Consider the following 15,052-nt stretch of genomic DNA (forward strand, 5'->3'; position numbering starts at 1 on the left):
AGGATGAGTAATCACCAAGGTTGATAATGTCCATTGTGAGGCAGTACTCAATTTCGTGTCTAATTGTTACCAGAAGAATTCAATCACAAGCACAGTAACAAGCGCGAATAGCAGAAAAAAATTGAAAGGGTCTGGAGCACAGAAGCCTACTGCCTCTAAAGCTCATGAATGTAGCTCTTCGAGAAAACTATGGACACCAACGAAGAGAAAAACAAAACGGATTGTGCTGGCCGATGTACACTGCCGATGTCCAATTCCAAGACAGAGTTTCAGCAGCAAATTATGAAACCAAAGCCCAGTTGAAGGAAGAAGGCAGGTTTTCATAGGTTAATGCAGTGAGGAAGAGAAAGCCCAGGAAAATGTTCCTCAAAAAGGATGCCTAAGAGCTTTATGTAAAAGCTCTCATGGCGAATTTTCATCCAGAGGATGGCTCTTCAGAGACAGCGCCAGCTCAGCAAGGTCAACACGCTTTAAGCCATGAGCCCGGAACAGGCTCGAAAGCATCGATGGAAAATCAAGTTCAAGGAGATGCCCGGATGCCCCACAAGCACTGACTTGGAACTCGTACGGACACTTGTTATCTCTGTGGGTAGGTGCTTTTTCAGCGTCAGGCGCTACTGTGGGGTTGTGCAAGGTGCCAAACTTGTAAAAGGACAATACAGATGATGAGGAACTTCAGGGAAAACCAAGACAATTTGTCGGAGCGGAGTATGTTGGAAATTGTATGCGGCTCCAAAATAAAGATGAAGAAGAGTAGTGGGGTAAACGCAAGATGAAGGGATTGAGATTGGGCATGTTCGTAGACAAGAAGAGGTCGACGGTAGGCTTCACCACGGGGATAGCAGCTCGTACTTTTCTCAACAGAAGCGCGGTTGTGAGGAGGCTAAAAGCGTGACAAGGCTGAATTTTAAACAGTAAAAAAAGGATACGAGCAAAACAAAAGCATTTTTAAAAACACACGCATGCGTAAGAAACACAAGGCTACGATGAAATAAACGCAAAAAAGGACAAAAAAAACCTCTGACTTACATAATTTCAGCAACAGACATGGAATCTCTTCTAATGCCTTAGTCACCTGCTTGATGAAAGAAAACGGCCTTGGTGGTGTCGCGCTCTGTATTATTCCCCCGCCCTTCTTGAAAAATTGTCTGCTGGATAACCTAGAGGTCAGAGCCTCACAAGTAGTTCTGAAACTTTAATAGATAACATAAACGCCAACAAACAAAAGAAAGACTTAACAGAAAAATCCATGTTGACGAAACAAGACGTGTTCCCCGACGTTCATGAAATTTCGCATACGTGAAGAATTTGGCTTCAAAGCATTACGTTGAAGTTATACTGTCGGCACCTTGCAAACTCACTAAGCTATGTAGCATAACAAACAAAGATAAACTCTCCAGCTGCACAACCAAACACAAGAAAAATTCACTGAGTACATTGTCAATGTCATTGATAAGGTTCCTTTAGGTTGCAGCCGCCAGTACATTGGCCAATCTGGCAGGTGTTTTAATGAAAAGGCGAAGGAACATGATGATATTGTACGCACTACAAATCGTGGTCTTTTCTGACCATTGCTGGCGTTGTGGCTGCTCTGCTGATTTAGGCAGCACACGGTTTTTGAAGAAAAGGAGTGATAAGACCGTGAGAGAGATCACCGTGGCGTTTCTCATTCATCAAGCAGGTGACCAATGCGTCAGCGGGCGTTCTACATCTTCATCTGATGCTGAAATTGTATATCTTGGAGGTTTAGTTGAATTGTTCTTCCTGGGGTGAAACTCCATAGAGTGTAGGCTAGTTTCTTGTCATTCATCGTTGCCACCCGTATTACTGCGAGTGCTCACTATAGATGGGGCTGCAGCGGCCGCTCCACTGTGATGCGTAGCAGACGCGTGCTTCAGTGCTATAGGAGACGGACAGCTGACGGATGGACAGACAGACAGAGTTAGACAGAAAGACAGACCAACGGAGAGACAGACAGGCAGAGAGAAGAACGAACGGACAGACAAACAGACAGATGGAGAGTCAAAGAGATGGACGGTTGTATAAACAGACAGAGCAAGCTCCTTCGTCATCACTCACTTCTGGAGCTGCACCCACTGATCATCATTCACACTGTCGATGTGTTGTGACTTTTTGCTTTGTGCCTTTGCTGTTTCGTAGCCTGGTGTTTCTTGACGCATGCGTGAGTTCTCTTAAAGGTCTTTATAGTCTTCCGTATCTAATTTTTTCGCACTTGTTAAAATTCAGCCTTCTTATCACGCTTTTGTCCTCCTCACAAATGCGCTTTTTCGGCTCATAGAACATAGACGGCAATAAATAATCCTTTGTTGTCAGCGTACTTGTCTCTACTGTCTTTCTTTTTCCCTGTGTCTTTGCGCTGCCCTTTGAAGGTAAAGTGTGGGATTGGTCTAGTTGGTAATGCATCATTTGAACTTCTCAGCACTGAGAAGTTCAATAACCTTTGAAGATGAATATTTTGTCGAGCTTTACTGTCTTCATTTCCTTCCATTTTTTTTTGAACGGCCCCTTCCAATCATCGTTTAACGTCCATCGTAGCCAATGATTGCCAGTTGAAATGACCTTCGTACTTGAGCAGCCTTTTCTTTCAACTTGCACAATAGGGCACAAAAAGCGCCGCGCGTAAGGCGTGCTTTACTTAAACGCTTAACTTCGCGCGGTACCTCAAGCGCTACAACGTATACCCAAACTGCATGACGGGTTTTAAGCGAGGTATGCTATCTCTTGACAACGTGATTGACCTCACATCATTTATCCAGCAACAGAAGAGCCTCAAGCGCATACCACTGGCACGCTTCCTCGATGTCAAAGGGGCTTATGATAACGTAACACATAAATCTATCATGATGAGACAAGCGCAAAAAATACACACACTCAGAGAGGACACAGACAGGCGCTTACTAGCAGACAGGAACTTAATCACAGGTCCCATTTTCTTTGCCATGTGCGGTGTTACATTGCTAGATGAAAACACAATCACGCAATCAGTACTGCACCTCAGTTTTTCCTCGTCCTTCACACGGCTTGCCACGGACCTGGCCACTTCCACCTTCTCGGCACGGGAGAGAACTGGTTCCACACAGAACTTGGGTCCGTGCTGAAGAAGCCTTTTATGATGGTCGGGCAAAGTCAGTTCTCCTAGGATCAAGACCTTTCCTTCCGTACTTGTGCGTCTTTCCTTCTTGGGTAAACTTCTTCGTGCCTAGTTCCACAAAGCCTCTGTGGCACTTTCCGACAGTCGTAGCCTCTCTCGGTAATGTCGGTGTCCATTTTCACTCTGAGTGCGACAGGCCACTCGTCTAGCATTGTAACACCGCACATGGCAAAGAAAATGGGACCTGTGATTAAGTTCCTGTCTGCTAGTAAGCGCCTGTCTGTGTCCTCTCTAAAAGTGTGTATTTTTTGCGCTTGTCTCATCAAGAACAATTACCAACACGCTCAACTGGCAGTCATCATAAATCTATCCTAGACTCGTTCGAAGCTGTCAGAATCGGTGGTCGGATGTTTCACTGGATCCAGGATTATTTGACGAGAAGGTCCTTTTTTGTACAAACCTCAGAAGGACTTATCCCCAATTACTATACCTCCCGTGGCGTCCCTCAGGGCGCCGTATTAAGTTCCACTTTATTTAACCTTGTGATGGTACGACTTCGTGAACTTTTGACAAGTATTATCCTCATATCCATATATGCTGACAATATTTGTCTATGAACTTCGGCTGTAACTCGTCTACAAGTCCGTGCAAGAGTCCAGCAGGCTGCCAACCTGACTTGCTCATATCTCCGCAAGCAAGGTCTTTCCGTCTCAACGGAGAAATGCGCATTGGTTGCGTTTACTCGCAGAGCCATGACACAATACCCCGTTACCATCAATAGACAAAATAATCCATACCAGAAGAACCATCGCTTCCTGGGTGTCATTATTGACAGGGACTTTTCGTGGAGTGCCGACTGCAATTACCCGAAGAGAAGGCTAACTTCTATCGTCCATATAATGCGGTTCCTCTGCGGAAAATCTTGGGGCACATCGATAAGGTCGATGTTGCAGCTATACAGGGCACTGCTTCTGGGATTTTTGCGCTACAGCTTGCCGTTACTGACAAGTACGTGCAAGACGAACATCCGCACCCTCGAAAGTCTGCAAGGACAAGCACTACGCGTGTGCTTAGGATTGCCGTGATGCGCCTCAACCTACGGGGCAATTATGATCGCAAGAAAGCATTCAATTCAAACATACATCACCACTGACAAGTTCAGAGCCCACATAAGACACCTCTGCCGAGTTCCTGGTCACCATGTTGCATGTTGCCACTTCATTGACCACAGGCGTTGTTTTCAGGTTATTTCTGGCCATAGAGAATGCCTTCCTTGTGGCTTCATTGCAGCAACAAGACCAGCGTCACCTCCGTTGCGCCTACAAGAACCAGAGGTGTGCCTCACTATTCCAGCAATAACGAACAAGAGCCGTCATTCAACAGTGGTCCTACGACAGATGAAATTGTCGCTACTCAACGAAAAACACGGCCAGAGGACCCACATTTACACCGATGGATTGGTCTCGGCTGACATCTCCTCAGGTGCTGTTGTCATCCCGACGTACCAGTTCACTATAAAATTCAAACTGTCGCATAGGACAACATCCACAGCAGCGGAGCTTGCCGCCTTACGTGCTGCTATACTTTATACCGCGGAAGCCCGACCTCAAAAATGGGCTGTGTTCTGTGACTCCAAGGCTGTGTTCTGTGACTTCAGAGCTTGAAATCAGCTTTACGACAAAGGGAGCATCAGCAACCAGTTAATTAAATAAGAGAAATGATTCACGAAGTTTTATCAAAAGGACATGACCTGGTGTTCCAGTGGTTACCGGGACATTGTGGTATTGTCGGTAACGACCTTGCTGATAATGCTGCCCGATCCACCCACGCGGACGCCCAGACAACCCAATTCCATTGCCTAGAACCGACGCTGCAAGGGGCCTTCACTCGTTCGCTAACACCTTGTCGGAAACTTGGCTGAGTGACTCCAGTGTAAGGAACCGCCACCTACACAAATTGGTACCATCGAGAAAGCTTCAAGTTCTATCGGACCTCTCCCGCCAGGATACAACTTTACTTTGCCGCCTGTGGTTAGGAGTAGCTTTTACAAAGGCGTACTCCTTTCGCATAGAAATGGCGAATAGCTCCCTATGTGAATCCTGTGGCACTGACGAGACAACAGAACATCTACTGTGTTCATGTGAACGTTTTGCGAGCGACCGCCACTTTCTACGCGAAACGTTGGAGATACTAGACAGTAGACGTTTTTCCGAAGAGAAGATCCTCGGTCCATGGCTCTACGCGTCGCAGGCCAGTAAAGCGACGCGGGCATTGCTAAGTTTTCTAAAGACGACCGGACTACGCGACCGCTTATAAGCGTGCAATGAACAAGGTCACATCTACACGCACGTTACCCTTCACTTCTCTCTCTCTTCTCCTTTCATCCCCTCACCCCTACTCCCAGTGAAGGGTAGCAAACTGGACGTGCGTCTGGTTGACCTCCCTGCCTTTCATTTCTTCCCTTCCTCCTCCTCCTCCCTCCTCGCGCGCTTTACACAAACGCTCAAAAATTACTAACCAGTGCCGTTATCTTACCTTAAATTTAAAGTACCATAAATTTAGCGTAAATATATAAATTTGTTATTTCCAGATAAGGGCTACAAGCTTTGTATTGAAAGTTCTCTCCAGAGATAAAATAAAAAAGTTCATTAGGAAAGTTTTGTGAAATACTATGTTTGGCGGATCAAAAATATTCTGACGCGCTACAAACAGCTAATAACAATGCCAGGCTTGTTGGAAACGCGTAGCGCTCATTTTTAACTTTTTAGCTTTTTAGCTTAAACTCTCTGTATAAATAAACTTAAGCTCGCCACGCTACATTTATGGCACACACTTGTTGTGAAAGTAGAGCAACCAATCAAAAGTGACAGCGAATGCAGTCTTGGATGGCAGCCACTCATTTGAAGTGGCGAAATCAACGTGAAGCACTTGGACATTAAGAAGTAGGCTTGTGTCATCTATGCAGTTGACGCAAGCCTCTTGAAACTAAAAATCCTAAACTCTTCAGACACTTAAAGATTTTTTTACTTACTAACTGCTCCAAAATGAAAGCAGTTAATTTTCATTCCAACTCCCTATTAAAGAAAGTCATTACTTCCTACTATTCTTATTAAACGAGAAAATTTAGTTATGTTCTACCACGATATCTTTACTCGTTCTTTTTCACGAACGTATGGAATATGATCACCGTAAACAACTTTTACAGAATAAGTTTTACAAGGTAGTTGGTGTTGACGAATTGTGTCTATTACTATGTGCTGAAAAACGTTTGATACTTAGAGCGCCCTTTACGGCACGTCTACGTTACTGCGACATAATTTGAGGAAATGGAACAAAGCAGTACATAAGCTATCTCGGTATTCTACGCAAAAAAAGCTGTACGTTTTCTCGGAAACGTTATTTTAATGCCCATACTTTTCAAATGTTCACTTCACTACTTATATAGGCGACTGAAATTAAACCTGCTCTACAAATACGCTTTATTAATCTCCTTCATGTTTGATACCAAGAAAAGGAGCAGCTATGTACGCAGTTTATGTAATCAAAAGTGGTCGCTTGGACGTGTTGATGCGACATAATGGAAGGCAACAGCGCGAAACACGAGAAACCACACAAAGAAAGGCATTTATAGAGCAGTAAATTACAACAAAAATTTTATTCTTCATACCACGTATATATGTTTATGCAGGTGAACAAAAAAAAACGGGATAGTCGAAGATGAATGAAAAATGAGCACCATAAAACCATTCTTTATTCTCGGGCATCAACCAGATAAAAAAGACAACTTCCTTTTATGTGAGGGCAATGAATCTCACGCATGCATGTGTCCCCCAGTCTAGCTCTCTCCTGGGCCTCCAGTATTTTTTTTTTTTATTTGTGAAATACTGCAGGCCAAAAAGGCCCAAGCAGGAGGGGCAAAAACACAAACACAATATCAGTACATGAGTGACACAGCTTCACTAAAATACATCTGTGTAAGAGGAGAGCGAGTAGAAGAAAAACATCATAACAAAGAAAGCACGCGATCAGTATATGAGTAACAGAGCTTGACTAAAATACATCTGTGTAGGAGAAGAGCGAGTAGAAGAGAAACATAAAAAAAAATCAAGCAATATTGGGAGTGGGGGGGGGGGGGGTCAAGATTCACAGAATTAAACATTGGGTTCATCAAGATCGAAGGTTTGGAGGAAATCAGAAGGCAAGTTATTCCATTCTGTTACAGTTCTCGGAAAAAAGGAAAACTTAAATAAATCTGTCCGCGCAAAATACGGAGTTAAGGATCGGACATGAGAATGACGGGTTTGCCTGGTCGAAACTGGGGTAACGTAATGGGATGGGTCTAGCCCAAGTTTATTGTTAATTAGTGAGTCCAAGAATTTTAGACGGAGAAGCTGGCGCCGCGATTGTAGCGTCTGGATTTTGTTATCTCGCATTAGTTCCGTAACTGATGTACCACGACCATACTTTGAGTAAATAAAACGCACTGCTCGTCTTTGAATCTTTTCGAGGGAATATATGTTAGACTTAGTATGCGGATCCCATACAATACAAGCGTATTCAAGCTTTGGACGTATTAAAGTGTTATAAGCTAATAGTTTCACTTGCGACGGGGCGTCTCTGAGTTTGTGCCTTAAAAGACACAGTTTACGGAAAGCCGATGACGAAACATCGGCAATGTGTGCATTCCAGGACAACTTATTCGTTATCGTTATACCTAGGTATTTGTATTGACTGACTTCTTTTAAGGGTTGGCTTTTGGAGGAATAGGAAAACTGAAGGGGATTTTTCTTGTTAGTAATTCGAAGGCAAACAGATTTATCGAAATTGAGCACCATGCCCCATTTGTTACACCACGAAAGAATATTGTTAAGGGCAGTGTCGAGAGCAACCTGGTCATCTGGCGATTGTACATCTGTGAAAATAATGCAGTCGTCTGCAAAAAGTCTTCTTTTAACCGGATCAGTAATAGCATTAACAATATCATTGCAATAAATTATAAACAGCAGCGGACCTACAACACTACCCTGCGGTACGCCGGAATCTACTGGGAGATGAGGTGATGTCTGTCCACAGACGTCGACATACTGTTTCCGGCCGTTCAGGTAAGCAGACACCCAGGATACTAGGTAGTTTGGAAGCCCTATAGTCTGCAATTTCTCGATGAGCTTGTTATGGGGAACACGGTCGAATGCTTTACTGAAATCTAAAAACAGTACATCGACCTGACCAGCTTTGTCTAAAATAGAAGCAATGTGATGAATAACTGAGACCAACTGGGTGACTGTGCAAAACCGTTTTCTAAATCCATGCTGAAAGGGAGATAAAATGTGGTTATCATCTAAGAAGCTGTTTATACGAGTGGCAATTATATGTTCTAGCATTTTGCAACATGCGGAAGTCATAGAAATGGGACGGTAGTTTGGTATGCACTCTGGGTCCCCCTTTTTCACAAAGGGCAGAACACGTGCCAATTTCCAATCGATGGGTAAAGTTGCTGAACTTATTGAGGCTCGGAAGATCACAACAATGTACTTGGCCAATATTTCGGCATATCGCCGGAGAAATGCATTGGGTATGTTGTCTGGTCCAGGGGTTGATTTAACTTTTAATCGCAGCAGTAAATTTAGGACACCATCGAAAGAAATGAGGTTAGGATCTGAATCAGAAGCGTCAATGCTAATTGAGACAGGCAGGGTAGAAGTTGAAAAAACACTATGAAAATAGTCGTTGAAATTTTTCGCGATAGTTTGGGGATCGTCAATTATAGTGCCGTTAAACCTGATTCGATTTACAGAGCTTTTACGGTCCCTAATAAAATACCAGAATTTTTTAGGGTCCTCTTTGATGAAGTTTTGCAACTTGACAGTAAAATAAAAATTCTTGGCACTTTTAATAGCTTCGGAGAGGGAGTTACGAATTTGATGAAGTTTTGGCTCTTTGATGAAGTTTTGCAACTTGACAGTAAAATAAAAATTCTTGGCACTTTTAATAGCTTCGGAGAGGGAGTTACGAATTTCCCTGAGAATGTTAGCGGGAGCACCTTTTTTCCGACAACGCTTGGCTTTACGCTTCATTTGTATTATTGGCCTTGTGATCCATGGTGTGAACTTTGGGGGTTTTTTCGTTTTGTTTGGTACAAACCGTTCAATGCAGTGGAAGCATAGTTTCTTAAACTTATCCCAGAGAACAAAAGCGTCGTCGCCATCAAAATGCACCAATTCACATTCAAGATAATCTTGGATGCTCGTATCGTTAGCACGGGAAAAATTTTTGACCTGTTTAGAGTTAGGTGGGCTATTGGAGCGATTACAATGCAAGGGAAAAGAAACTGTGACCATGTCGTGATCAGATAAGCCGGGTTCAACACAAACACAGCAATCAAGAATAGTGCGATGCATGAACACAAGATCTAGTAACGTGGACGAAGCATTACCAACACGTGTTGGTTGCTGAACAATTTGGGCGAGATTGTGGGAAAGCATTATATCGAACAGTATATTTGCATTAATCAAATCTGATGTCGACTGCATTTGGTTCCAGTCAATATTAGGCAGATTGAAATCGCCGATGACAATTAGCTTTTGATTACTGTAATTTTCCATATGGGTTTTCAAGTTAAACAAATAATCCGGCAACGAATTCGGCGGCCTGTACACTGCATACAATACAAAAGACTTATTGAAGAGTGAAAGCCTCAGGCATATGCTTTCTGTACTTTCAACGTCCGGTAAACGGGTGACAGTGATTCCTGTTTTAACAAGTACTGCAACTCCACCACCTCTTGAGGCCCTATCTCTGCGGTACATTTCATAAGCTGGAGGCACTAAGTCTTGGTCACACATTTCGCTGTGGAGCCACGTTTCCGTTATTACTACAACATGAGGGTTGTATGCTAAAAGTACAGCCTCAAGTTGTTCGGTTTTATTTCCAATGCTTCGAGCATTCATATTAATCAGTCTAACTTGCTTCTGCGCGGCTGGTCAACACTTGCTACCCGTACTTTCGTTATCGGGTGCACTGCCGATAGACTGAGGCGATGCCGTGGCACACCGACGGCTTCCAATTAACTGACGTTTGTTTGTTACGTCATTCCAAATAAACAGATCATCACCTACACGCAACTTATCATGCACCAAAAATGCCTTCTTGCCTTGTTCTTTGTCGGCTTTTGCACTTTCCCACAGTAATTTACGTTTTGCCAACGTCTGCTTTGAGTAGTCGTTCTGAACAAAGATGTTAGTTCCCTTTAGGTTGCGCGCCTTTTTCAGCACAGCTAGCTTTTCGGTGAAGTCCTGAAGATACAAGATAATCGGCCTATTCGAGCCTGATCTTCCAAGCCTATGAATCCGGGCAACAGAAGTGCATTTAACGCCGAGCTTGCTGTGAAATGTTTCAGAGACGACTTTCTTTTTAAGGTCAGATTCAGTTTCTTCCGGCTGTTCTGGGATACCAAAAACAATCAAGTTTGAACGTCTGCCTCGATCTTCAAGATCCGTTAGCTTTCGGGCCTGGAAATTCATTGAGTTTGTGTAGACCTTAAGAAGGTTGTCCAGGTCATCTAATTTTGAATTTTTAGTTTTCATTTCAGCCACATGGGTCTCGATTTCTGAAAGACGCCGTGTAAGCTCTGCTAACATGTTTTCCGTTTTAGTTGTAAGGTCTGCTACCTCACTACGGAGAGCTTTTTGACCCTCTAAAAGTTTAGCCAGCATGTCTTGGTTGGTTGGTCCGGGGTTTTGTTCGACATCACCACAAAGTAGTAACCGAAGTGCACAAAAACAATCGTATGCAATTTTACGACACTGCCGTGGGCACGGCATAACAACCAAACAGCGGCAATCGCTTCGAAATGAGCTGTACGCCCTACTAACCTGCACAAGGTAGAGGAAACGTTTAGCCATGTTTCCACGGATTTCGCCGTGCCCACTAAGGGAGGGGGGGTTCCAGGTGTCTTTAAGTAGTCGATGATCGGATGACGTCACAGACCAAGCACTGCCAGGCGGCAGCAGCTTCGGGATGACGTCACATGGTTCCACGTGGGGCGGCTGTGACTTGCAGAAAGGAAAGTGGTGCGAATGCGGCGAGTACCCAGTGGTGGCCGTTGTAGATCCAGGAGATACGTTGGGGACGCAGAGCAGCAAGCCCTGCACAAGGTAGAGGAAACGTTTAGCCATGTTTCCACGGATTTCGCCGTGCCCACTAAGGGAGGGGGGGTTCCAGGTGTCTTTAAGTAGTCGATGATCGGATGACGTCACAGACCAAGCACTGCCAGGCGGCAGCAGCTTCGGGATGACGTCACATGGTTCCACGTGGGGCGGCTGTGACTTGCAGAAAGGAAAGTGGTGCGAATGCGGCGAGTACCCAGTGGTGGCCGTTGTAGATCCAGGAGATACGTTGGGGACGCAGAGCAGCAAGCCCTGCACAAGGTAGAGGAAACGTTTAGCCATGTTTCCACGGATTTCGCCGTGCCCCTTTTTCACTGGTAAGCTGCTCCCAACGGCATGCTGACTACCGCACATGCACAAAAATCAAAGACACATTCACAACGAATATCTAGGTGGTCGGACACTGTCGAGGAAACGCTGTAAGCGTGTTCTTTGAGACGCTCATTCAAACATCGCCCAGTTTGCCCTATGTATTTCTTGCCAAGGGACAATGGCAAAGAATACACCACGCCATGAACGCATTGAACTAACTTATTCCGATGCTTGGTTGGGCAAGTAGTGGTTCCACTAGTTCTTGGGTTGACGGCCCTTCACATGCTACCCAGAACCTTAAGGGCAGAAAAACAACCTTGATGTCACATCTGTCGGGTATCCTCTTTAGGTTGTGGGCCACACCTGGATGTAAGGAATGACAGCGTACTTCTTATTTGCCGTCTACTTTCATGGGTCTGAGCCGGCAACCCCGGACTCATTTTTTGTTCTTTGAGCAAACATTCAGTCAAAGTGGTCATCAAAGTTTTTTGTTGTAAGTCAGCGTTCTGTATGTGTTCTTTTTTTGTCTGGTTTCTTGTTTTTCGCACTGTGTTCTTCTATGTGATCTACAACCAAACTCTCCCACGTGCCTAAACCGTGACATCTTTAAGTTTCAAGGCCACGCACTAACTACGGTTTTGATACATTGTGTTAAAGTTTGCGAAATCATCTAAATACCTTCAAAATAACTTTTGAAAATGTGCGTGCTCTTTCCAGTACCGATATTTTGATTAGGCTTTGTTAAATATGGTGGTATTGGTACTTTCTTTCTGTAGGACGTTTTTACAATGTATGGCATGTTCATTGTAGGTACGAGTTGTGTTTTGCTTTGCTTTGCTTCTGCTACCGTATTGCCGCAGTGAATCTCAGATGTGGGGCCTTTGTCGAAATGTTTCATGTAGCTTTTGTGCCCTTGTCTAGACAGCTCACTGTAAAACTATATGTGGTGTATAAACTCAGCTCAACTTATGTGAACCACACCTTACTAAATGGTTCTAGAATTGGGCTGGTCAGTGGTATTCTGTTATTACTTTTACTATAGTAATTCACAAGCACAGTTTTTTTACCTTCGGTGCCTTTTTGTCCTTTCTTCCTTGTTTTTTTTTTTATTTTTTTTTTTTATTTGAAACAAAACCCGCAGCGCCACTTAGGCATTATTGCGGGGGGCACAGAGCCTCATAAAATGAATCCGCAGTCTTGCGGCCAACTACATCGGCTGGTAACGTGTTCCATTCAACAATGGATTGCGGAAAAAAAGAATGCTTAAAAAGATCCGTTCTGGGGTTGTATGGCCGTACTTTAAATTTGTGATCATGACGGGAGGATTGATAATACGCTTTTTTTAAATAATCTGAAGCATTAATGCCCGTTTTATTGTTATATATCGAATAAAATAGTTTTAATCTTAGATTACGTCTTCGATCTTGTAAGTATTGCCAATTAAGTTCTCTTTTCATACAACGGGAGCTTTCAGTTCGGCCATATTTTCCCAGAACAAATCTTGCTGCCATCGACTGAATGCGCTCTAATTCATGAATATGTATTTTGTTAAACGGATCCCACACAGGACAGGCGTATTCTAGTATTGGTCTCACATAGGCATAATATGCGGCCTGTTTAACCTCCTTGGTTACATGTTTAAGATTTCTTTGTAAAAAGCCTAGGGCTTTTCCCGCTCTACTTACAACATTGCCAATGTGCTCAGACCATCCCCCATCCTCAGAAAGCGTGACACCCAAATACTTATATTTGTGTTCATACCTAATAACTTCATTGTTTAAGATGTACTGATTTGTAAATCTATTAACCTTTTTGGTGAAACTGACGTGAACACATTTATTCGTGTTTAATACCATGTCATTATTTTTACACCATGCCTCCACGTGATTAAGGTCATCCTGAAGCTGGGTGGAATCCGTTTGGTCGGTCAGTTCAGTATACAACACACAGTCGTCAGCAAACATTCTAATACGACACCTAATTGTATCCGAAATATCATTAATAAACACAAGGAAGAGAAGCGGACCGAGTACGGAACCCTGAGGTACCCCTGATGTCACCGAAGCTAAACACGAACAAGATCCACCAAGCACAACCTTTTGTTTTCTTGAAGTTAAATAGTCCGCAATCCAACGGCAAATGGTTTGATGAATATTCAAGTTCTGCAGTTTTTGAATCAGAATAGAGTGTGATACCGTATCGAAAGCCTTTCTGAAGTCTAAAAATAAACAATCAATCTGTCCTCGATTGTCTAAAACTGATGCTATATCATGATAGAATTCAATTAATTGGGTTGTGCATGAAAAACCCTGTCTAAATCCGTGTTGTTTAGGATTAAAAAATTTAATTGAAGTCAGGTGATTCATTAAAGCAGAAAAAAGAACATGTTCAAGTACTTTACAACAAATCGGCGTCAAAGAAATTGGTCTGTAATTTGATACGTCTGATTTAGAACCACTTTTGAAAACTGGCACAACATTAGCTTGTTTTGTCAAAGTAATATTCACGTACTCTATAGCAGTGCTTTCGTAGCTTGACATACCTTTTTTTGGTGCACGCAGATCCTGGTATCCAGTAGATACTACCTGCTCGTACAAGTTTACTGCACCCCCGGGAGAACTGGTACACGTCGAGTTCCTGTGGTTTAGAGTGGAGCGCGTTACTCTTTGTGAGGAGGCAGTGCGAATATACGACTCGCTTCGCCCTGACCCCCGCTACATCATCACGAAGCTGTGCGACACTAACAAACCGCGTACTGAACAGCCGAGGACTGCGTTTCAATCCACGGGCTCTTCTTTGCTGCTCCTGTTCACTAGCAAAACAGGCAGCATGGACGGCTCCTCCGTGAGCTTTGGGTTTGAGGTAAACAAAAGACAACTAGCCCGGCAGATGGGATAAATTTCTCTAGAATTGTTCAAGTATATGACAAACTATTAGTATAAAATTATGTAGCAACTGAAGTAACGTAGAGCACAAAACGAGTTGCTATATCTTCATGTCTAAGTGAATCGCGAGGAAAACGGGTACAGCTCTTAGGCATTGAAAGAAATGATGGCAATAAAAGAACTCACGTGGTCATCACAAAGATGAACTTATTCAGTATATGCATGATAGTCGGTTACAGTGGTGTACAGGTAGATTGTTCCTGTCTTGTGCAAGGGCATTCATGCTTTATGCACAATGCATTGATCCAATTTTACACACTACGCTCTATGCACCGGCGTCACATGGTGGTCTTCGGACGTTCAACCCCTACAAATATTAGCACGCTATGCACAATGTTGGCCGCATATAGAATGCGTCTCTTCCCTAGCGCCATAAGTTAAGCTGCTGCTCCAGTTTTAGAAGTGATTGCGTGAAGGTGCATGCGTGAGTGTATTGTATGTTTTACTTCATTTTACTTACTTCTGTTGTAACTACAGTACTGCGTTTTTATACTAAGCAGTATGAGTGTCTTTACTAA

General features: G+C 43.5%; 1 protein-coding gene across 1 annotated transcript in view; it reads left to right on the forward strand.

Annotated features, from left to right (window-relative positions):
- The window catches only part of LOC119166645 (dorsal-ventral patterning protein tolloid), a 469,222-nt gene extending 454,548 nt beyond the window's left edge, over positions 1–14,674 (forward strand). The window contains exon 6 of the mRNA XM_037417961.2: positions 14,151–14,674. Within this exon, the coding sequence (XP_037273858.1) occupies positions 14,151–14,487 (337 nt within the window). The 3' untranslated portion in view covers positions 14,488–14,674. The remainder of the gene's footprint in view (positions 1–14,150) is intronic.
- The last annotated feature ends 378 nt before the right edge of the window (positions 14,675–15,052 follow it).

Source organism: Rhipicephalus microplus, unplaced genomic scaffold (assembly GCF_043290135.1).
Source record: "Rhipicephalus microplus isolate Deutch F79 unplaced genomic scaffold, USDA_Rmic scaffold_16, whole genome shotgun sequence".
Taxonomy (NCBI): domain Eukaryota; kingdom Metazoa; phylum Arthropoda; class Arachnida; order Ixodida; family Ixodidae; genus Rhipicephalus; species Rhipicephalus microplus.